The following is a 22,543-nucleotide window of genomic DNA, read 5'->3' as shown; positions in this document are numbered from 1 at the left end:
TTCCCAGCACAGTGCCCAAGACAGAGGGCATGCTACCATTCTTGTGAACATATAGTAGATGTTCAAAAAATATTGCTTTAACGAATGAATGCATGTGGTTTCTCTAAGGACAAATGAAAACTAAAAACAAGGGGAAAAAAAGCCCAGCTTAATTCTCTTTGTTGAAAAGAAGGGAAGAGCCTTCTCTCCCTCCCTTTTCTTAGAGCATTTCCTTTAGAAAACTTGTAAGTTCTTTCTCTGCCTCCTTGAAATGTATGTACAGCTTTTTAAAAAGCTAAATAAGAGCAGAAACTAACACAGCATCGTAAAGCATTTATACTCCAATAAAGTTAAATAAAATAAAATAAAATCCTTGCATTTCAAAAATTAAAAAAGCTACATAAGGCTCCTGCCAATTTTGCAACCCAGGAATGTTTCCTCAAAGACCTGGAAGCCATCTCTTTGAAATGTAAACATCCAGGGAGATAGCACACTTATCTCCCAGTTTCTGTGGAAGGGTAAGAGCCTAACTTAGCAGGTGCCTTGCTCCAAGCTACAGAACTCCCTCCAGTCATAAAGAAATGAGAAGTTTGCTCTTCCTCTGGATAAAGCCAATTAGCTACCACAGTTGGTCAGTCCAATTAGCTGGTGATGTTGGGATGAATTGTGTGTGACAAATGATGCTATCACGTCTTCTTACCTGAGAAGTAGTTATTGTTTATACTGAGAACAAGTAAGTACCATTTGTATCTGCTTATCTAATATTACAGGGTAAGATTTTCTTTCATTGTCTTCGGTCTCTCAGAAGATTGCCTGTGATGCACATCACTTTCTTGTTTAATGCTTATTTAATAATAAAACTGTTTTCTTTCTTTATTACCTTTGGGGAGAGGATTTCTGGGTTGTGAGCTGATTTCATTTTATTCTATTTTATTTTTTAAACTAAATTTATTGAATTTTTTTACTTTTGGCTGCGTTGGGTCTTTGTTGCTGCGCGTGGGCTTCTCCCTAGTTGCGGCGAGCGGGGGCTACTGTTTGTTTTGGTGCGGGCTTCTCATTGCGGTGGCTTCTCTTGTTGTGGAGCATGGGATCCAGGCGTGTAGGTTTCAGTAGTTGTGGCACGCGGGCTCAGTAGCTGTGGCTCGCGGGCTCTAGAGCACAGGCTCAGTAGTTGTGGTGCACGGGCTTAGTTGCTCCGTGGCATGTGGGATCTTTCTGGACCAGGGATCAAACCCGTGTCCCCTGCATTGTCAGGCGGATTCTTAACCACTGCACCACCAGGGAAGCCCTTCATTTTAAATTATGTTACCCAACACCACCCGCTGGCAAAAAGAGCTTTCACTCAAACCATTTTCAACTTAAGAAGAAAACATCTCAGCTTGTAATTTAAGTCGTCCTCACAACTCTAATCTTTTACCTTCAACTGTTTGAAACATTAACTTAAAATAGCGAGGAAGGGACTTCCCTGGTGGCGCAGTGGTTAAGAATCCGCCTGCCAACGCAGGGGACATGGGTTTGAGCCCTGCTCTGGGAATATTCCACATGCTGCGGAGCAACTAAGCCCGTGCGCCACAACTACTGAGCCTGCGTTCTACAGCCCGCAAGCCACAACTACTGAGCCCCCATGCCACAACTACTGAACCCCCATGCCACAACTACTGAAGCCCGCACGCTCTAGAGCCCGTGCTCTGCAACAAGCCACCGCAATGAGAAGCCCGCGCACCGCAATGAAGAGTAGCCCCCCCGCTCTCAGCAGCTAGAGAAAGCCTGCACGCAGCAACAAAGACCCAACCCACCCAAAAATAAATAAATAAAATATTAGATTACTTAAAAAAAAAAAAAGTAATACATGCCCATGGTTTAAAAAAAAAAAATAGCGAGGAAACGGCCGGGTCCACAGGACACCAAACAGATTCAAAGACTTCGAAAGCAGAAGTTCAGGTAATGCTGGGCAGAATAACAGTTCTCCAAAGGTCCGGGGGCGGGGCGGAAGTCCAGACCCTGCTCCCTCCAGGCCCCGCCCCACGTCGGCCCCGCCCCTGGCTTTCTGTTCAGTCCAGGCTACTGCTCACGCCCCGCCCCTCACCACGCCCCACCCCTCCTCGGCCCCGCCTGCTGCACGGTCGCGCACGCGCAGTTGCCTGCAAAACCCGGAAGCAGAGCGAGGGGCACAGTCCTTGGTTTTTCTGGTTCAACCCGGGTCTTTGGGACGCCCCCAGGCCCTTGATCCGCCACACCTGAGGTTCAGGGGTTGTCACGTACGTTAAAACCCCTTCATCCGCTTGTTCCGCGCCTGGTAAGTCCCGGCAGCACCGTGAGACTATAGGTCTCCGCCCTGGCCTTTCCGCCCTAGGTCCAGGTAGACACCGCTTGCCGCGTTGCTTTCCTGCTCAGAACCCTTTAGTGACTTCCACAGGCTCTGATCCCCTCTCTCTCTCAGACGCGCTGTTTCAAGTCCTCACTCCGGAGGTGGATTCTCGTCCTCCCATTCGACCCTTCCCGGGCAGTGATGGCTGTGCAGACCCAGAGGCCACATCTTCTCCTTGGCCTTGGGGTCGTACAGACATCACCCCTCTCCTGACACCCTCCCCATTTTCGCGACCTCTGGAGTCGGCCGGCCCCTCCCCTCCCTAGCCATCCACTTTGCACTCACCGCTTTGGAGATCTCTGACCCACGCACTGGGACAGGTGACATGCACCCGTTCGGTGACACTCTTTGTGTTTGTTCTGGACAAAACGCATCCTACTGCCTGTGCTTGTCGTGGTGTGTTTACATTCCCGCAGCCCCACTGGAAAATGCACTTCGTGGGCAAGGGACATGTTTCTCTCTCTTCCATACCTGTGAATGTACAGGGCAGGGGATGGAGCAGAGTCCGAGAGAGAATGAGAAAGACTGAGAGGGAAAATAGTGAAAAAGAGAGGGTGAAATGGAGGATGGGGCAGGTGGATGTGGGGATACAGTAAGAGCAAAAGAGTGAACCAGAGGAAGAAACCTAGATAAAAAGGCACCTCCAGAAAGACAAAGGGAAGCAAATTGGACGACAGGGACCTTGATGGGGTAGAAGTGGGAGCAGCAAGGGACCGGTACATCGAACTGAGAGAGTGGGGAGGGAATCAAAGAGTTCAGGCCATGGACAACAGAGACACATGGTGCTGGGACAGAAAGAGGGGCAAGAGGTGACAGGGAGAGCAGAGAAACAGAGCAGGGAGGAAATTCCCTGGCATTAATCCCTTCAATGCCTTCTCATTGCCCTCAGGACGAAAATCCAGACTCCACTGTATGACTTTATAGCTGGGAGCTCTGGAGGTGGGGTGACCCTATGGAGTTGGTCCAATTCGAGGGAAGGAATAGGCTTTTCTATCCTGCACTGATCAGACATTGGACACCGGCTGTCCAAGGAGGTGCCGTGATTTTGGGGCGGCAGCTCCCTGTGGCTGAGTCCAGTTTTCAAGGGGAGGCGGGGTGCGGAGCTGTGAGCCATCAGTAGCCAAACTCCTGGCTGTGAGGAAGTTCGTGTCTGGATCCTGAGGGGATGGATTCAGGAGGTTTACTCTACGTAGTAACTTCTGTGGGGTCTCTTAGGAGTGTGAAGTTCATCGACGATACTGGAGTCTCGTCGGAGTATGTGGATCGTTGGAGACATTACTCTTGCATTATGGCAGTGCCTGACTTGAGGGCAAGGTCTCCAAGAAGGCATATATGGGATCCTGGGTTGGTGGGTGCCTTCCTGCCAGAACAGAAGCTACTGGCGTTTGGAACGTGGTGTGGGATGCCAGGGCAGAGTGTGCGGATCAGTAGGGGATTCTGTCCTGTAACACTGTGGGGTGCCCACTGGGAGCCTGTAGGAGTGTGGGGTGGGACTGGGGTCAGGTGATGGGGGTTTTCTTTGGGGGGGGTTGCTGGGGGCGGATCTCTGGGCATAAACCTGGAGGAGCTGTAAGTCAGAACAGGACGGCATCCTTTGGCCACTGCCACTGTGTCATCAGTTTGTATCTCTGGGCAGTTATTTTGTTCAGCATATACAGATGGTGATATTGTCCCATCTTAAAAAGAAAGAGCAAAAAAGAGCCCTTTACTACATTTGCCCATCTTTAAAACAAAAAATCTTCAATTAGCTATATTTCCCACTCTAGTAAGTGCCCTTTCTTACTCTCCATTTCAGAACAAAATAAACAACTAGGGCTTCCCTGGTGGCGCAGTGGTTGAGAGTCCGCCTGCCAATGCAGGGAACACAGGTTCGTGCCCCGGTCCGGGAAGATCCCACATGCCGCGGAGCGGCTGGGCCCGTGAGCCATGGCCGCTGAGCCTGCGCGTCTGGAGCCTGTGCTCCGCAGCGGGAGAGGCCACGACAGTGAGAGGCCCACGTACCGCAAATAAATAAATAATAAACAACTAGAAAGTTGTTTGTTTCACTGCTTCAATTCTTGCTTCCAGTTCTCCTTTGAAACCCATCCAGTCCAGCGTTCACACCCACTGTTCCACTGATACCTTGCTTATCTAAACGTATTTCTAAATCTAGTGGTATATTCTCAGTCATCATCTTGTCCTTTCAAAAACTTGTTGCACTCCGTCTTCTGGAAGCACTTTTTCTTGGTTTTCACATCACACTGTTTTTAGAAAATAAATTTAGCTAGCTACCAGCCGTCCGTTTTAATTTTCTTCTCCGTGTTCACTTCTCAGTTTCCTGTGCCTCTTTCTCTGACCTCCCTGGTCTCTGACTGTGGGAGTATCTCTGGCCTTAGTCCTTGAATTTCTTTTCTCTGTCTGCACCCACTGTTTCTGTTTCTATCTCATGTCATAACTTTAAACACTGATGTCTCCTTTCACGTCTCCACCCAGACCTCTCCCCTGAAACCGCAGTCCTGTACCCAGCTTATCCAGCTGTCACCTCAGCATCTCTGCTGGGACAGCCAACTGGCATCTTCACCTTAATATGTCCAGAAATGACCCCCCGAACCCTCCCAGATATATTCTCTTGCCGTCCTCCACGTCTCAGTATAGGGCGACCCTGTACTTAGGTCCTGGGGCTTAGGTGAGCATCTCAGCATGTTTTAAAAATATACATTGCTTTACTCGCTAGTGTTTTAACTAATGACAAAAAAAATTAAAAATAGATGTTTAGTTAAAATGGATAAGGGAATAATACATGGTTCTAAAATCTCCTGGGGTATGGGGGAAAAGGTTTGAAGACCACAGCCCTTTCTTATCTGCTTTCTTTAATACCCTTTAAAAATATATATATATAATTGAAGTATAGTTGATTTACAATGTTGTGTTAGTTTCAGGTGTACAGCACAGTGATTCAGTTGTATATTATATACATATTATATATATTCTTTTTCAGATTGTTTTCCCTTATAGATTATTACAGGATATTGAGTATAGTTCCCTGTGCTATACAGTAGGTCCTTGTTGGTTATCTGTTTGACATATAGTAGTGTGTATATGTTAATCCCAACCTCCTAATTTATCCCTCACCGCTCTCCCCTTTGGTAATCATACATTTGTTTTCTGTGTCTGTGGGTCTATTTCTGTTTTGTAAATAAGTTCATTTGTACCTCTGATACCCTTCTGATCTTTTCTCCTACTTGTCCCCTCCTCACTCACCCTACTGAAGCCACACAGGCCTGTTTGCCCTTTCTGGGACACTACCACTTCAGGGCCTTCCCATGGTGTCCCTCTGCCTAGAGGCCTCTGACCCTTCACTTGCAGGTGGCAAAATCCCTTCTTTCCTCGGGTCTTTGTTCTGCTATCACCTCTCACTGGCACCTTCTCTGGCTTCTCCCTCCTCCCTCGCCCCCCTAATAACATTCCAGCCACTCCCTCACCCCTACTTCCGGTCCATATCGCCTGCTCTGCATGTTTCTCTGCTGCTTCCCTTCCCCTTCCCCGTCCCCTTCCCCTGGCTGGATGCGCGTGACAGCGAGGCCCCAGGAGAGAGCAGAGCACAAGGTGGGAGGTGGGTTGGTCCTGCCTCCTCTGAGTGGTGCTCATCTCTGGCATCACAGTACATTGCTGAGGCGTTTTGCAGATATATCTTTTGTGCCTCCTGACCAGAGATTCCCCTTCAAATAGTCACGTGGAATGGAACCTCCATAATGTTTAAAGTGCCTCCGGTGATTCTGATCTGTACCCAGCTTTGAGCACCAAGGCTCTGGCTCCTCCATTTATGAAGCTGAGATCAGCCCATGATCCAGAGAGGTGAGGGGGCTCTGTTCTGAGTGGAGTTTGATCAGGGCTGGTCTGTGACCAAGGGGAGGGTCCGTCCAGCCCCGAGTCCCCCTGCTACAGCGTACGTGGGGGCTTCAGGAGGGGAGTGAGATCTGAAGGAAAGGGTGGGAAAACTCACCTCTTGGTCTCTGTAGGAGTTTACTGTCCTGAGTCCCTCCTGGTACAGTGGGCAGCAGAGGACTGTCTGTTCCACATGCTGAGGTCCTCCCTGTGTGTGTGGCCATGACTCAGGAAGGGCGTGTGTCGATTCTAAGCATTAAACAGCCTATTCTTGACACTCAGGATTGACTTCTCAAGACTGATCTTTGCCTGAGGAAGAAATCTGGAAGAGGAGGGACAGGAAAGAACAGGAGTCAGGAATGGCTCTTTCTCAGGTAAAGTCATATTCTCAGTCGATTGTTTTGTCTGTCCTTCCTGAAATGCCCTTTTTTGGACTCACTAATCTTATCTGACTCTGAAGTGTCCTGCCTGACACCTGTACAGTCACACCCACCCAGGTCCTTCCTTCAGGGCCTGTCATCTCCACTTAGATCCCGTCTCCCCATGACCCAGTGACCTGGAACTTGTGAAGAGGCTCCACTGGGTGTAGTCCTGAGCAGGGCTTCACACCCATGGACTGGAGACAGGGTGTCAGTGGTATTCAGTGGCAGGAATTGCTTAGGAGCCCATCTAGATGCACTGTCTGCTCTCTGTCAACCAGGATAAAGAAGCTGCACCTATAAGTCATGTACTAATGTGTAGGAATAGTTGGAAAATTCTGGAAAAGAAGAGTGATAAGAGGAAACCAGCTCTGCCTGACATTATAATGCTTTCAGAGCTAAACAAGTGAATCATGGTGTTTCTGGTTCCAAAACATTAATCATTAATGTTCTCCATTACCGTCATGAATGGAGAAGAAAGTTCAGAAACAGACATCAGTGATAGAGGATGTTTTATTCGATAATTCATTTTAAAATACGGAGTCAATCGAAATATCTATCATTAAGAGGTTTAAAAAATTATTCTCAGCACATCCATCCCATAGGGACCACGGTGTTCCCGCAAGGACTATCTTGCAGCAGGTGTTTTAGGTAAAAATGATTATAATTCAGCCAAGACATGGAGCCACAACTTTATTCTTGTCATCAGAGAGGCTGTAGCCAAATTCTGGTTCCACTGTTATTAATAAATATTATATTCTTTTATTTTAAGCATCATGTGAGATATATATATGGTGCTCAAACTTCCAGCAAAGCAGCAGCTTAGGTACTAGGATGTAAAGCATCCCCTTCCCTATCTCCATGCCTCATGTCTCAGTGGGGAACCACTGTTGTAGGTTTTGTGGCAAGACTCAGCTCAGATCTTGTAAGATTGCATTTCACATCATTATGCAATTTTAGGAAAAATTCTTCATTGAATGTTTGTTGTAATATTTTATTCTGTAAATTTAAAAAACATACACAGCATGTGTCTAGAAGTGGTTTTCACATGAGTAAACACAGATACAGCTTGATCTTCATTGGAACTCTCTCTTAATGAAGACTCATGGGACCTTTACAATTTTTTGCTGACATAAAGAACGTGTCAGTGGCTGCCTTGGAGCAGGCTGACGTCTCTGCAGATGTCTGAGGATTTCTCTGGGCAACCTGACATGTGACTACGGGGTCAGGAATGGTGCATTTCATATTTTGATAGATTTTGTCAGATGTCCTCCCCTAAAACTGCAAAGGTTCCCTCCCCGCCACCAACATGTGAGATTTTCCTCAGTGTAAGCAAAACTTGATACTGTATTCTTTTTGTATTTTGAAAATTTGGGGGAAAATGACAATCCTTTGTATTTCCATTTCCAACTACTTGTGAGTCAAGTTCATTCTTTTATGGAAATAAAACATGGAATTTTGCTCAGTTTTCTTTTGATATATATTTTAAAGCTATTTTATATTTTGTAGTTTAATTCTTTACACATGCCCTGGTATCCTTCTTAGTTTAGCATTTCTTTGCAGTGAAACATAAATCCTTCCTTCTTGCCCTCTGCTTTCTGATCTTGCTTGAGAAGGCCTCACCTCGCATAATTTTTTTTTTTTTTGTGGTATGCGGGCCTCTCACTGTTGTGGCCTCTTCCCGTTGCGGAGCTCAGGCTCCGGACGCGCAGGCTCAGCGGCCATGGCTCACGGGCCCAGCCGCTCCGCGGCATGTGGGATCCTCCCGGACCGAGGCACGAACCCGTGGTCCCCTGCATCGGCAGGCGGACTCTCAACCACTGCGCCACCAAGGAAGCCCTTCGCATAATTTTAAAATATTGTGTTCCGCATAGTCCTAATCGTTCCTGTTTATAATGACGTCTTTAATTTGGATTTAACTAAATCTCTAGTTTGGCTTTTTTGTGTATATCTTGCAGCTATTTTATTTCATTCATTAGTTTCAGATATTACCCACACTGTGCATACCCCCCACACACACATTCACGCATGTCAATAGTTTCACATGTAATTTGGCAAGGCCCACCATTTTGTTTTTCTCTTCAAAATTTTCTCTCTCCTGGGCTTCCCCGGTGGCGCAGTGGTTGCGAATTCGCCTGCGAATGCAGGGGACACGGGTTCGATCCCTGGCCCAGGAAGATCCCACATGCCGCGGAGCAACTAAGCTCGCGTGCCACAACTACTGAGGCCGCGTGCCGCAACTACTGAAGCCTGTGCACCTAGAGCCCGTGCTCCACAATGAGGGAAGCCACTGCAATGAGAAGCCCGCGCACCGCAACGAAGAGTAGCCCCCGCTCGCCGCAACTAGAGAAAGCCCGCGTGCAGCAACGAACACAGCCAAAAATAAATAAATAAATAAAATTTTAAAAAAAAAGAAAAAATTTCTGTCTCCTAAATATAATGCAGACTTTTTATTTGAAATCCCACATTTCTTTCACCTTTGAATTGCTCTGAATTTCTAAATCCCTGAGGTCTTTACGCCACCACATCTTCCAGCGAAAAGTAGGTTTGCGGGTCTTGGATCGCGTCTTTGTTACATCCTTCAGTAAAGTTTTTAAAATTTCATCACATATGTCTTATGAATAGGTGTCACAGTAAAATCGCTAATGGGAATTTGCTTCTCCCTCTTCTGGCTCCAGCTTAGGTGTCCTGTGCAGTGGTGAATGGCAGGAGCCTGCTGGCCCACTTGCCTCAGCCTTACCTTTTAGTGGAAATGCCTCTAGTGCTTCCAGTGATTATGATGCTCGGTGAAATAGTTTTGCTTAATAACAGTTCCTTTAATTTCCTATTTGGCATAATTTTGGGGGGGTTAGTTTACCATATCCACTTTTTAAAAAATTTATTGAAGTATAGTTGATTTACAATGTTGTGTTAATTTCTGCTGTACAGCAAAGTGACTCAATTATACATATATATATTCTTTTCCATTCTGGTTTATCACAGGATATTGAATATAGTTCCCTGTGCTATACAGTAGGACCTTGTTGCTTATCCCTACTTGGCATCATTTTATTTATTTGTTTATTTTTTTGGCTGCATTGGGTCTTCTTTGTGGCACGCGGGCTCTCTCTAGTTGCTGTGAGTGGGGTCTATTCTTCTATGCGGTGCACAGGCTTCTCATTGTGGTGGCTTCTCTTGTTGCGGCACACGGGCTTCAGCAGTTGCAGCACGTGGGCTCAGTAGTTGTGGCACATGGGCTTAGTTGCTCTGCAGCATGTGGGATCTTCCCGGACCAGGGTTCGAACCCATGTCCCGTGCATTAGCAGGCGGATTCTTAACCACTGCGCCACCGGGGAAGCCCGGCATAATTGTAATCATCCAGTATTTCTTCAAAGGTCTACTGCCATGATAAACATTTTTTCTATTTAATCTGCTAAATTAACCTACAACATTAGTAAATTTCCTCATCTTGAATCACCTTTTTTTTTATTAGTGGAATAAACTCCACTTGACTTTTGTTGGTGGCTGAATATCTGAGTTAAATGGATAGACCTGTATTTATGTTTTTGCATGTATGTGGACTCTGTCATGCTTGAAGATACCACTCATACTCTAGCTCATCCAGGTACTGAATATCACTTAGTGTGTAGAACATAATATGTATCTCTTCCACATAAACAATCCTGTGTTGAATAATTTCATTTGTATATTTCTTCCATTGTCCTCAAAATGAGAAATCTACAGTGATTCAGTGGATCTGATATCCTCTGCTGGAAAATATAATAAAATTAGGGACATATAAATTACTCAAAATGATCTGTCACTTCAACGGAATCAATCCCTACACCTCTTTCCTACTCACATTTTGTGTGAAGACAAGAACTCTCCCCATGGTCTCTTAGTGAAACATGTTTTTTATTTCAGGGACTATTGACATTCAGGGATGTGGCCATAGAATTCTCTCAGGAGGAGTGGGAATGCCTGGACCCTGCTCAGAGGGCCTTGTACAGGGACGTGATGTTGGAGACCTACAGGAACCTGCTCTCCCTGGGTGAGGATAACACCCCTCCAGAAGTTGGGATCTGCCCTAGTGAGTCTCTTGAGAACCCCTGCCTTGCTTGACTGAGATTGAAGCTGTGTTGACTATGAAATGAAACATAGGATAATGTAGCATCTGGAGTTTAACCTTCCCCTCTCTTTAGATGGTCACACACATCAGATTAGTAGTGGCTTCAGAAGATGAGTAAAAACAAAATCTTATGGCAAACTTTAAAAAATTTCCAATTCTGGATCCACTCTTATCCCTGTAGTTTTCATTCAGTAGTTCTTGGAAGACAACTAGGTTATCTTTTTAAAAGATGCTCCTTAAGCACTCAGAATGAGACAGTGAGTGAAGAGATTTGTGAAATATTTTTTTAGACACATCTGTAACGTCCTCTCAAAAGAACAAAGGGCTAGAATTGTATTCTGGAAAAGCCGCAGCACATTATGTTCCTCTCTTATAAACAGAAAACTCTTTTTCTGACCTGAATATTATTTAAATTTTGGAGCAAGGGAGAAAGCCCCAGAATGTGGAGAACAAAATGAAAGAAGTGAAAAAAGTTGGTGGGAATGTATCAAAGGTGTGAACATTGGTAAGAGCTCAGAAGGGCAAAGAGGAAGCCGCACGATTAATAGTTTGGGAAAGTCCCTGTAAGTGGGAAAGTTCTATGGGAAAACAAATGTTTATTTCTTGTGAGCTCTCAAAGGAAATTTTCTCCCCTTCCACTTTTTTTTTTTTTTTGCGGTACGCGGGCCTCTCACTGTTGTGGCCTCTCTCGTTGTGGAGCACAGGCTCTGGACGCGCAGGCTCAGCGCCCATGGCTCACAGGCCCAGCCGCTCCGCGGCACGTGGGATCTTCCCGGACCGGGGCACGAACCCATGTCCCCTGCATCGGCAGGCGGACTCTCAACCACTGCGCCACCAGGGAAGCCCCCTTCCCTTCCACTTTCTGCTTTCTTCTTCAGACATGTAAAAGTTCATCCTTCCAGCCTCCAGGGGTGCTCCAGCTCATGCAAAGACCAAGGCAAAATTTTGATCATTACCTATGACACTCTTTGTGGGGCACTGGGAGGGCTGGTTATAAGAGGTCCTCTTTCTTCTTTGGTCTCATTCTGTACCCAGTTTTCAGTCCACACAGATCAGAGCTGAAGCCTCCCCAGTCCTGGCCCCAGTTCTTCTCCCGGTTCCATTCCCATTACAATACTTGGGAGACCTTCTCATGGGATGGGAAAACATTGCCATCTGGGGCCCCAGGAGAGTGCATGGGGCTATGTCAAGTCCCCTCTGCCTCTTTAGGACCCCCAGCCATTTCTTCAGTTCTGCTTTTGCCACACATCAAGGAGTATGTGTAACAGAAGTGGTGTGGGTCTTTTGATCCAGCAGTAAAATTGCTTTTACTCAGCGGGAGTATATGCAGTACCATCCCATACCTTAAGTTCTGGTGTGTTGTGCTTTTGTTTCTTTCTTAGAGTGTTTTCTAATTTCCCTGGTGAGATCACCTCTGACTCATTGGTTGTTTTAAGAGTGTTTTAAAATTTCCATATATTTGTGAGTTTTCCAGTTTTCCTTAAGTTAATCATTTCTATTTTCCTTCTACTGTGGTCGGAGAAAATACTTTGTATGATTTCGGTCTTTTTCAACTTATTGAGACTTGCTTTATGGTTTAACATATGGTCTACCCTAGAGAATGTTCCATGTGCACCTAGAGAAGAATGTGTATTTTGCTTTTATTGGGTGGAGTGTTCTATATATGTCTGTGAGAGCTAGCTGGTTTATGGTCTTGCTGAAATCCTCTGTGTCCTTACTGAACTTCTGCCTGGCTGTACTCTCTATTAAAAGGGGGTAATGGAAGTCTCCAAATGTTATTCTAGAACTGTTTTTATTTCTTCCTTAAATTCTGTCAGTGTTTGCTTCATATATTTGGGGGCCCTCTTGTTTAGGTGTGTATATGTTCATATTTGTCGTAATTCCTTGCTGAGTTACCCTTTTTTCAATAAATAATGTCCTTCTATGTCTCATAAAAAATTTTGCCTTAAAGTTTATTTTGTCTGATAATAGTATAGCACTCCAGGTCTCTTTTGGTTACTATTTGCGTGGAATTTGTATTAGTTTGCTAGGGCTGCCATAACAAAGTACCACAGCCTGTGTGGCTTAAACATCAGAAACGTATTTTCTCACGGTTTTGGAAGCTAGAAATCTGAGATCAGGTTGTCAGCGGAGTTGTGTTATCCCAGGTTATTCTCTTTAGCTTGTGGCTGGCTGTCTTTTCCTACCTGTGTCTTCACATGGTCTTCCCTCTGTGTGTCTGTGTCGTAATCTCCTCTTCTTATAAGGACACCAGTCATTAGATTAGAGCCCACTTCATTGACCTCATTTAACCTTAATTACTCCTTTAAAAGCCCTATCTTTAAGTACAGTCATATTTTGAGGTATTTGATGTTAGGACCACAATTTTTGGGGGGACACAATTCACCCCATAATTTTGGGGGGGACACAATTCATCCCATAACAGATTCATTTGCTGTTCTTTCATTTCTAACCTATTTGCATCTTTGTATCTAAAGTGAGTCTCCTACATATAGAACATAGGCATACCTTGGAGATACTGTGGATTTGGTTCTAGACCACTGCCATAAAGCAAAAATCACAATAAAGTGAGTCACGAATTTTTTGGTTTCCTGGTGCATATGAAAGTTACATTTGCATTATACGGTAGTCTATTAAGTGTACAATAGCAATCTGTCTAAAAAAATGTACATACCTTAATTAAAAAATACTTCAGGGAATTCCCTGGTGGTCCAGTGATTAGGACTCTGCACTTCCACTGCAGGGGGGCACACGTTCAGTTCCTGGTCAGGGAACTAAGATCCTTCATGCTGTGTGGCACAGCCAAAAAAAAAAAAACCTTTATTGCTAAAACTCGTTAATGATCATCTGAGCCTTCAGTGAGTCATAATCCTTGTGCTGGTGGAGGGTCTTACCTGGATGTTTGATGGCTGCTGACTGATCAGAGTGGTGGTTGCTAAAGGTTGGGTGGCTGTAGCAATTTCTTTTTTAAAAATTTTATTTATTTATTTTTGTCTGCGTTGGGTCTTTGTTGCTGCATGCGGGCTTTCTCTAGTTGCGGCGAGCAGGGGCTACTCTTCGTTGAGGTGCGCGGGCTTCTCATTGCGGTGGCTTCTCTTTTTGTGGAGCACGGGCTCTAGGCTGCGGGCTTCAGTAGTTGTGGCACGCAGGCTCAGTAGTTGTGGCGCACAGGCTTAGCTGCTCTGTGGCATGTGGGATCTTCCTGGACCAGGTCTCGAACCCGTGTGCCCTGCATTGGCAGGCAGATTCTTAACTACTGCGTCCCCAGGGAAGCCCTTCTTTTCTTTTTTTAAACATTTTTATTGGAGTATAGTTGATGCAGTTTCTTAGAATAAGACAACTAAGAAGTTTGCCTCATCGGGTGACTCTTCCGCTCATGTAGCAAGCAATGTTGTTTGGTAACATTTTACCCACAGTTGAACTTCTTTCAGAATTGGAGTCAGTCCTCTCAAACCCTGCGGCTGCTTTATCAATTAAGTTTATGTAATATTCTAAATCCTTTATTTAACATTTCAGTGGTCTCCACAGCATCTTCACCAGGAATAGATTCCATCTCAAGAAACCACTTTCTTTGCTCATCCATAAGGAGCAACTCCTCATCTGTTAAAGTTTTATCATGAGATTGCAGCAATTCAGTCACATCTTCAGGCTCCACTTCTGGTTCTCTTGCTATTTTCACCACATCTATAGTTACTTCCACTGAAGTCTTGAACCCCTCAAAGTCATCCATGAGGATTGGAATCAACTTCTCCCAAACTCTTGTAAATGTTGATATTTTGGCCTCTTCCCGTGAATCATGAATGCTCTTAATGGCATTTAATATGGTGGCTCCTTTCCAGAAGGTTTTCAATTTAATTTGCCCAGCTCCATCAGAGGAATCACTGTCTATGGCAGCTATAGCCTTAAAAAATGTATTTCCTGAATAATAAAACTTGAAAGTTGAAATTAATCCTTAATCCATGGGCTGCAAAATGGATGTTGTGTTAGCAGTCATGAAAACATTAATTTTGTACATCTCCATCAGAGCTCTTGGGTGGCCAGGTGCATTGTCTGTGAGCAGTAATATCTTGAAAAGAATCTTTTTTTCTGAGCAGTAGGTCTTAGTACTGGGCTTAAAATATTCAGTAAACCATGTTGTAAACAGAGGTGCTGTCATCCAGGCTTTGTTGGTCCATTTATAGAGCACAGGCAGAGAAGATTTAACATAATTCTTTAGCGCCCTAGGATTTGGGGAATGGTAAGTGAGCACTGGCTTCAACTTAAAATCACCAGCTGTATTAGATCCTAACAAGAGAGTCAGCCTCTCCTTTGAATCTTTGAAGCCAGGCATTGACTTCTCCTCTCTAGCTATGGAAGTCCTAAATGGCATCTTCTTCCAATATAAGGTTGTTTTATGTATATTGAAAATTTGTTTAGTGTAGCCACCTTCATTAATTATCTTAGCTAGATCTTCTGGATAACTTGCTGCAGCTTCTACATCAGCACTTAATGCTTCACCTTGCACTTTTATGTTATGGAGATGGCTTCTTTCCTAAAACTTCATGAACCAACCTCTATTAGCTTCAGACTTTTCTTCTGCAGCTTCCTCACTTCTTTCAGCCTTCTTAGAAGAGAGTTAGGGACTTGCTCTGGATTAGACTTTGGCTTAAGGGAATGTTGTGGCTGGTTTGGTCTTCTATCCAGACCATTAAAGCTTTCTGCACATCAGCAATGTGGCTATTTTGCTTTCTTATCATTCATGTGTTCACGGGAGTAGCACTTTTAATTTCCTTCAAGAACTTTTCCTTTGTGTTTACAGCTTGGCTGTTTGGTGCAAGAGGCTTAGCTTTTGGCCTGTTTCAGCTTTCAATATGCCTTCTTCACTAAACTTAGTAGTTTCTAGCTTTTGATTTAAATGTAGAGATGTGTGGCTTTTCCTTTCACTTGAACACTTGACCTAATTTCAATATTGCTATGTGTCAGAGAATAGGGAGGCCGAGAGAGAAAGAGAGAGAGAGAGATGGGGGAATAGCCAGTCAGTGGAGCAATCAGAGCGCAACTCATTTACTGATTTAAGTTAGCTGTCTATATGGGGTGCAGTTCGTGGTACCTCAAAATAATTACAGTAATAACATCAAAGATCACTGATCACAGATCACCAAAATGAATATAATAATAATGAAAAAGTCTGAGATACTGCAAGAATCACCAAAATGTGACACAGAGACACAAAGTGAGCAAATACTTTTGGAAAAACGGTGCCAGCATATTTGCTCAACACAGGGTTGCCAGAAACCTTCAATTTGTAAAAAAATGCAATATCTGTGAAGTGCAATAAAGCGAAGTGCAATAAAAGGAAGTAGGCCTGTATAGTTGGATCCTATTTTTTTAATCCTTGCTGCAAACGTCTACCCTTTAATTGGAGTTTAGTCCATTTACATTTACTGTAATTAGTGATAAAGGAGGACCTCTGTCACTAGCTGTTTGTTTTCCATGTGTCTTATATCTTTTCCCCTCAAGTCTTCCATTACTGCCTTCTTTGTGTTAGATAGGTATTTCCTAACGTACAATTTTGATTCCTTCCTGTTTCCTTTACTATACAGTTGGCCCTTGGATGATGTGGGGGTTTGCGGCACTGACCCTCCACACAGTTGAAAACTGTTTATAGTTTATAGTCAGTCCTCCGTATATGCAATTCTTCTGTATATGTGATTTCTTCTTATCTGTGGTTCTGCATCTTATGTTTATTTTGTTTGTGTTTTTTTTTTTTGTTTTTTCATTGTTTTGGCCATGCTGCACAGCTTGTGGGATCTCAGTCCCTGACCAGGGATTGAACCTGGGGGCCATAGCAGTGAAAGCTCTGAATCCTAACCACTATAACCTGGCTTTTCAATGTGTCTGCTCTTTGCTCCAACTTTAATCTCTTGCCCCAAGTGTCAGCAGCTAATACATTTCCCTTTATATATGGTTGTTTTTTCTTTTTCCTTTTTTTTGGCCATGCCATGCGGCATGCGGGATCTTAGTCCAACCAGGGATCAAATCCATGCCCCCTGCATTGGGAGCACGGAGTCTTAACCACTGGACCACCAGGGAAGTCCCTAAATATGTTTGATAAGTGCCTCCTGCATAGCATCTCTGCCCTGGGAGAGTTTTGAGTTATACAACATTTTCCAATTCTCACATTATGTGTTCCTTTGCATATAAGTCCTTTTTCTTGTTCTTAAGGGAGAAATCATTAGATTTCCACAGTCTGTAATTTTGTATAATTGTGGTTACTATTTACCTGTTGGTTTTATCTTGGTTTATTAAAATTTTTTATTTATTGTCACTTACAGATTATGGATTTCAGTAGCTAACATAGAGTATGACTGCAGTTCACCAACTGTTAATGTTGTATAATGCCTATTCTCCTTGAATATAGATAGTTTTAGAGTAGATATTCAGAATATTTTGTCACACCGATATATTATTAAATTCTTCCTGATTTTGCTATTACCTTTTTAGTTTTTCAATTTGTAATTTTCATGTATTTATCTTAATCATTATGTTTTTTTGGATTATTTATCATTACTTCATATGGTGCTATCCGTTAGCACTTATTTGCATGCAATAATTTATGTAGTAAATCTGCATTTTTATAATACCTGTTTCTCTTCAATATGAGACAACCATTTGTCTACTGCCAATTGGTGTGTTCTTTGGTGTGGTAGTCAAAGAATACACTTTCATAGATTAGGTAAGTTTACATAGTGTGAGTGATTTGGTTTTAGAGTGTTTGAAAGTAGGCTTCAGTTAAAATAATTTAAAATGCATGTATATTTTATTAAAGGATTCTATTCACTTTCTATTCTTAAACATTTATAGAGTTTGGTTAAGAAGTTTTTCATCTCTTCAATGTAAGTATTACTTTTAGTGTAATATTCATCTTCCAACTCTACTTAATATGAAGACTATGGTTATCTTTCAGATACCTCCATTAGTTTTCTGACCAAGGAATTATTAAAGAAGAAAAACATTAATAACAGAGAATTATACCAATCAGTGGTCTTGGGAAGACATGGAAGCCATGGTATTGAGGATTTTGACTTCAGCAAAGTCAGGGGAACTGTGTATGAATTTGAGAATAAGTGTGGATGTGAAGAAAGAAATTCCAAAGGAGAGCTTATGACAGATAACATAAATCACACTGGTAGAAAAGATAAACAATACAGCAAATCCTGGATTAACTTACCTTTAAAACAAAGTGTTTCTTTAAGAAAAAGTGCATGTCAATATTTAAAAAATAGTAAGTCATTTATAAAGAATTTGTTAAAAATAAAAAATAACATAGTTTATGCAGGAAACAAGTATCCAGAACATTTTGACAATAGAACTGGATTAAGCTTTCAATCACATCTGGCTGAATTGCAGAGATTTCAAACTGAAGAGAAAATTTATGAATGTAATCAAGTTGAGAAGTCTGTCAAAACTTGTTCCTCAATTTCGTCACTTCAAAGATTTCCTCCTAGTGTCAAAACCAACATTTGTAACACATATGGAAAGGTTTCTTCCTTCATTCCTGTGTATCCTTCATTGCTTACACAGCAACAGAAAACAAATATTAGAGAAAAATTATACGAATGTAGTGAATGTGGAAAGACTTTTATCCATCATTCAGTCCTTACTAGTCATCAGAGAATTCATTCTGAGCAGAGACCTTACAAATGTAATGAGTGTAGTAAAGCCTTTAAACAGTTCTCAAACCTCACAAGACATCAGAGAATCCACACTGGAGAGAAACCATATAAATGTAATATATGTGACAAGGTCTTTAATCAGAATTCCCACCTTACAAATCATTGGAGAATTCATACTGGAGAGAAACCACACAAGTGTAACGAATGTGGTAAGGCTTTTATCAAATGTTCAGACCTTTGGCGTCATGAGAGAATTCATACTGGAGAGAAACCTTACAAATGTAACGAATGTGGTAAGGGTTTTACCAAACGTTCATATCTTTGGGATCATCAGAGGATTCATACTGGAGAGAAGCCGTACAAATGTATTGAATGTGGCAAGGTTTTTAGGCAGTGGTCTACCCTCAGGATTCACCGAAGAATTCATACTGGTGAGAAGCCTTATAAATGTAATGAATGTGGCAAAGCTTTTAAGCAGTGCTCACACCTGACTAAACATCAGAATGTACATCCTGGAGAAAAGCCACACAAATGTACTGTGTGTGGCAAGGCTTTTATCCACACTTCAAGTCTGGTAAAACATGAGAAAATTCATACTGGAGAAAAACCATACAAATGTAATGAGTGTGGTAAGGCTTTCATCCAAAGTTCAAGTCTTATAGAACATCAGAGAATCCATACCGGTGAGAAACCTTATAAATGTAGTGAATGTGGCAAGGCCTTCACTGTGTGTTCAAGCCTAACTAAACATAAAAGAAACCACACTGGAGAGAAACCTTACAAATGTAATGAGTGTGATAAAGCCTATACGCAATTCGTACACCTTACTAGACATCAGAAAATACATACCAAAAAGAAAAACCATGAACCTAATGTACCCGATAATGCTTTTATTCAGAGCTCAAGCTTGGAGGATTATCAGAGAATTCATGGTAGAGAGAAACCGTACAAATGTAATGAATGTGGCAAAGCCTTTAACTGGTGTTCACGCCTCACCCGACATCAGAGGATCCATACTGGAGAGAAACCATATAAATGTAATGTGTGTAGCAAGGCCTTCAGTCAAAACTCAAACCTAACAATTCATCAGAGAATTCATACTGGAGAGAAACCTTACAAATGTAATGAGTGTGGCAAAGCCTTTAAGCAGTACTCAAGCCTCACCAGACATCTGAATATACATCCTGGAGAGAAGCCACACAAATGTAATATGTGTGGTAAGGCTTTTATCAAACGTTCACACCTTTGGGGTCATGAGAAAATGCATACTGGAGAGAAGTCATACAAATGTACTGAATGTGGCAAGGCCTTTAGACAATGGTCTGACCTTAGGATTCACCAAAGAATTCATACTGGAGAGAAACCCTTAGAAATGTAATGAATGGTGTAAATCATTTAACCATTTTAAACAATGGGCTATAATCAGATAACTTATACTAGGGAGACTAAGTCTCTAGTCCTAGATTAATCAATTTCAGATGTTAAGTTCTTCACAGTTATTAAAAGTCAAAATCATTTCAAATTTATGAAATGATGGGTATTGGTAAAGCAAGGAGATCTTTGGAAATGTACCATTTCCCTCTTTTTAAAAATACTTTTATTATATGAAGTTTCTTGAAAAGGCTGTATTACTATTGATGTTTTTCAACCTGAAGTTAAAAATTTATTGATGTTATGCCTTCATCACATGCTTTTATGTGTTACCATGATGGGCTCTGCTAAGGGATCATTAAGATAAAAGGGCCTACTTGTATTAGGTGGGGATCATTCATATTCATGTTTTCTGAAGGAACAGGACACTGAATTTTAACGAACAACACTGTGTTTTTGAATGAGTAAAACAATGATGTAAATCATAATAATTTCAGATCCTCTTCTACAGATTTATTGGTACAACAGAGGACCCACTGGATTATCAGAAACCAACACTCTGCCAGTTGAGGCTGAAACAGAGCAGTCCTTAAGATTAAGAGACTGAGATTTTGGGCTTCCCTGGTGGCGCAGTGGTTGAGAGTCTGCCTGCCGATGCAGGGGACACGGGTTTGTGCCCCGGTCCGGGAAGATCCCACATGCCATGGAGCGGCTGGGCCCGTGAGCCATGGCCGCTGAGCCTGCGCGTCCGGAGCCTGTGCTCCGCAACAGGAGAGGCCACAACAGTGAGATGCCCGCGTAACGCAAAAAAAAAAAAAAAATGAGACTGAGATTTTCATGAGAATAGGATGATAGGTTAGTAGGGACTGCTTATGTGGTAGAAATAATGGAGAAGAAATGATGGTCCTCCTCTCCTCTCTTTCTATATATAGAAAATATAGTCTTATTCTTAGTAACTAAAGAGAACAATTATCAGAAAGGAGAACTTAATCAAAACACCCAGAATGCAGTGTACATGTGTAGGATTCACATTTAACCACTATCACTTTGATACCATTTTACTCAAAATGTGTCAGAGTTGTCATGTTTTATTAACATAATTTAATCATTTTAAAACTCTAAATGAATTTTCTTCTATCTTATCAAGCCTATGCCACCTCACTGTGGTACTTCGTAACAAATACTAACAATACATCTTTAGGACGTTAAGGTTGAAAGGCACCTGCAACAATTTCTTTGCATGATGGAATCAAACAACGTATAATTTTATGAATATATATTCACAACATCCTTGAGTTATTCTTTCTACACTCTGCCCCTTGGGTATTCATGTGGATATGATTAAAATACCATAGCAGTACAACTTTAGACTCTGCCCTCTTTAACATTTGAAGTACTATTTGTAAATGTGATATGATTATATTTCAGCGTGCCCCGTTTTTTGCCTGCATAAGACCCATGGCTTGCAATGCCTTGATTTATCAGTATACGAGGTAAAAAATAACATGTTAAGCATATGAAGTGTTAGGAAGTAGAAAATTTAAGGAATAAAGATAGGAATAGTATTTTATTCTTGGAGCTCTTACTGGAGTAATTTGAAAAGATCACTGATCATAAGTTTCCCCTTAAGAATGAACAGACTCGGGACTTCCCTGGTGGTGCAGTGGTTAAGAATCCACCTGCCAATGCAGGGGACGAGGGTTCGAGCCCTGATCCGGGAAGATTCCACATGCCGTGAAGCAACTGAGCCCATGTGCCACAACTACTGAGCCTGCACTCTAGAGCCCGCGGGCCACAGCTACTAAAGCCCGCACGCCTAGAGCCTGTGCTCTGCAACAAAGAGAAGCCACCACAATGAGAAGCCAGCACGCTGCAACGAAGAGTAGCCCCCCACTCGTCACAACTAGAGAAAGCCCCCATGAAGCAACAAAGACCCAACGCAGCCAAAAATAAATAAATAAGATAAATAAATTTTTAAAAAAAGAACAAACAGACTAACTTAAGGAGGAAAGGATGGTTTATTTTGTTTTATTTATAGGCCAACTAGGAACTGAACATATGGACCCCCCTCAAAAATAGTTAATTGCACTTTTGGATATCCCACAGATATAAGATAGACCCTCCAAAAGTTAATACAGAAATCTCTTGTAAAATGGAGTCGGGAGGCCGGAAGGGGGAACTCTCATGTCCTCCCACTTGACATCAACTGCAAAGCCAATAGGAAGAGAAGTTTCTTCCATCCACCTGGAAAAACATTACTACTTTACTACCCAGCAGGAGGAAGAAATCATTTATCCTTGCCCAGCAACAGCCCAGCCAATGAGAGACTGTCACAACTCAGCCAATGGGAAGCGTTTATACTTTGAACTCCCAGTTTCCTTTAATGGACCTTTTTTTTTTTTTTTTTTTTTTTTTTAATGACAGCCCTTCACAAGTTCCCCTTCTCTTCTATGAAAAAGTTTCTCTCCTGTGGTCTGCCATAGATTGCATGTCCTGAATTGCACTTCTTTGCTGTTTCTGAATAAACCCACTTTGCTTGTAAAATAACTGGCTGTTTTATTGTTTTAGGTCAACAACTAGAACCCAAAATCTGCTTTAGATGTCAAGACTGGTAATGCTAGACACCAAATAAGGATGAAAATGTTTTAAACATAATTAGACTTTTTGGATACAGCAGTGCAGGCTTCCCAAGTTGGCACAAAATGGCTTGAGAGAGCAAGGAGAGGAGACCTGTTTTAGGTTTATGTAGAGGTTATGAGTCCTGCAAGAGGTCTGATTT

At 42.6% G+C, this 22,543-nt stretch overlaps 1 protein-coding gene across 1 annotated transcript; it reads left to right on the top strand.

Moving 5' to 3' along the window:
• Window positions 1–6,570: 6,570 nt before the first annotated feature.
• LOC307179091 (uncharacterized protein) lies at window positions 6,571–20,357 on the top strand (the record flags this gene model as incomplete). Its single annotated transcript, XM_079907868.1, has 4 exons — window positions 6,571–6,585; window positions 10,534–10,699; window positions 17,685–19,767; window positions 20,276–20,357. The coding sequence occupies 4 exons, from the start codon at window positions 6,571–6,573 to the stop codon at window positions 20,355–20,357; spliced, it is 2,346 nt and encodes a 781-aa protein (XP_079763994.1).
• Window positions 20,358–22,543: the final 2,186 nt, after the last annotated feature.

Source organism: Stenella coeruleoalba (genome assembly GCF_951394435.1).
Source record: "Stenella coeruleoalba genome assembly, chromosome: 20".
Taxonomy (NCBI): Eukaryota; Metazoa; Chordata; class Mammalia; order Artiodactyla; family Delphinidae; genus Stenella; species Stenella coeruleoalba.
Note: the sequence above shows the minus strand (reverse complement) of the source record. Positions and strands in the feature narration are given on the sequence as shown.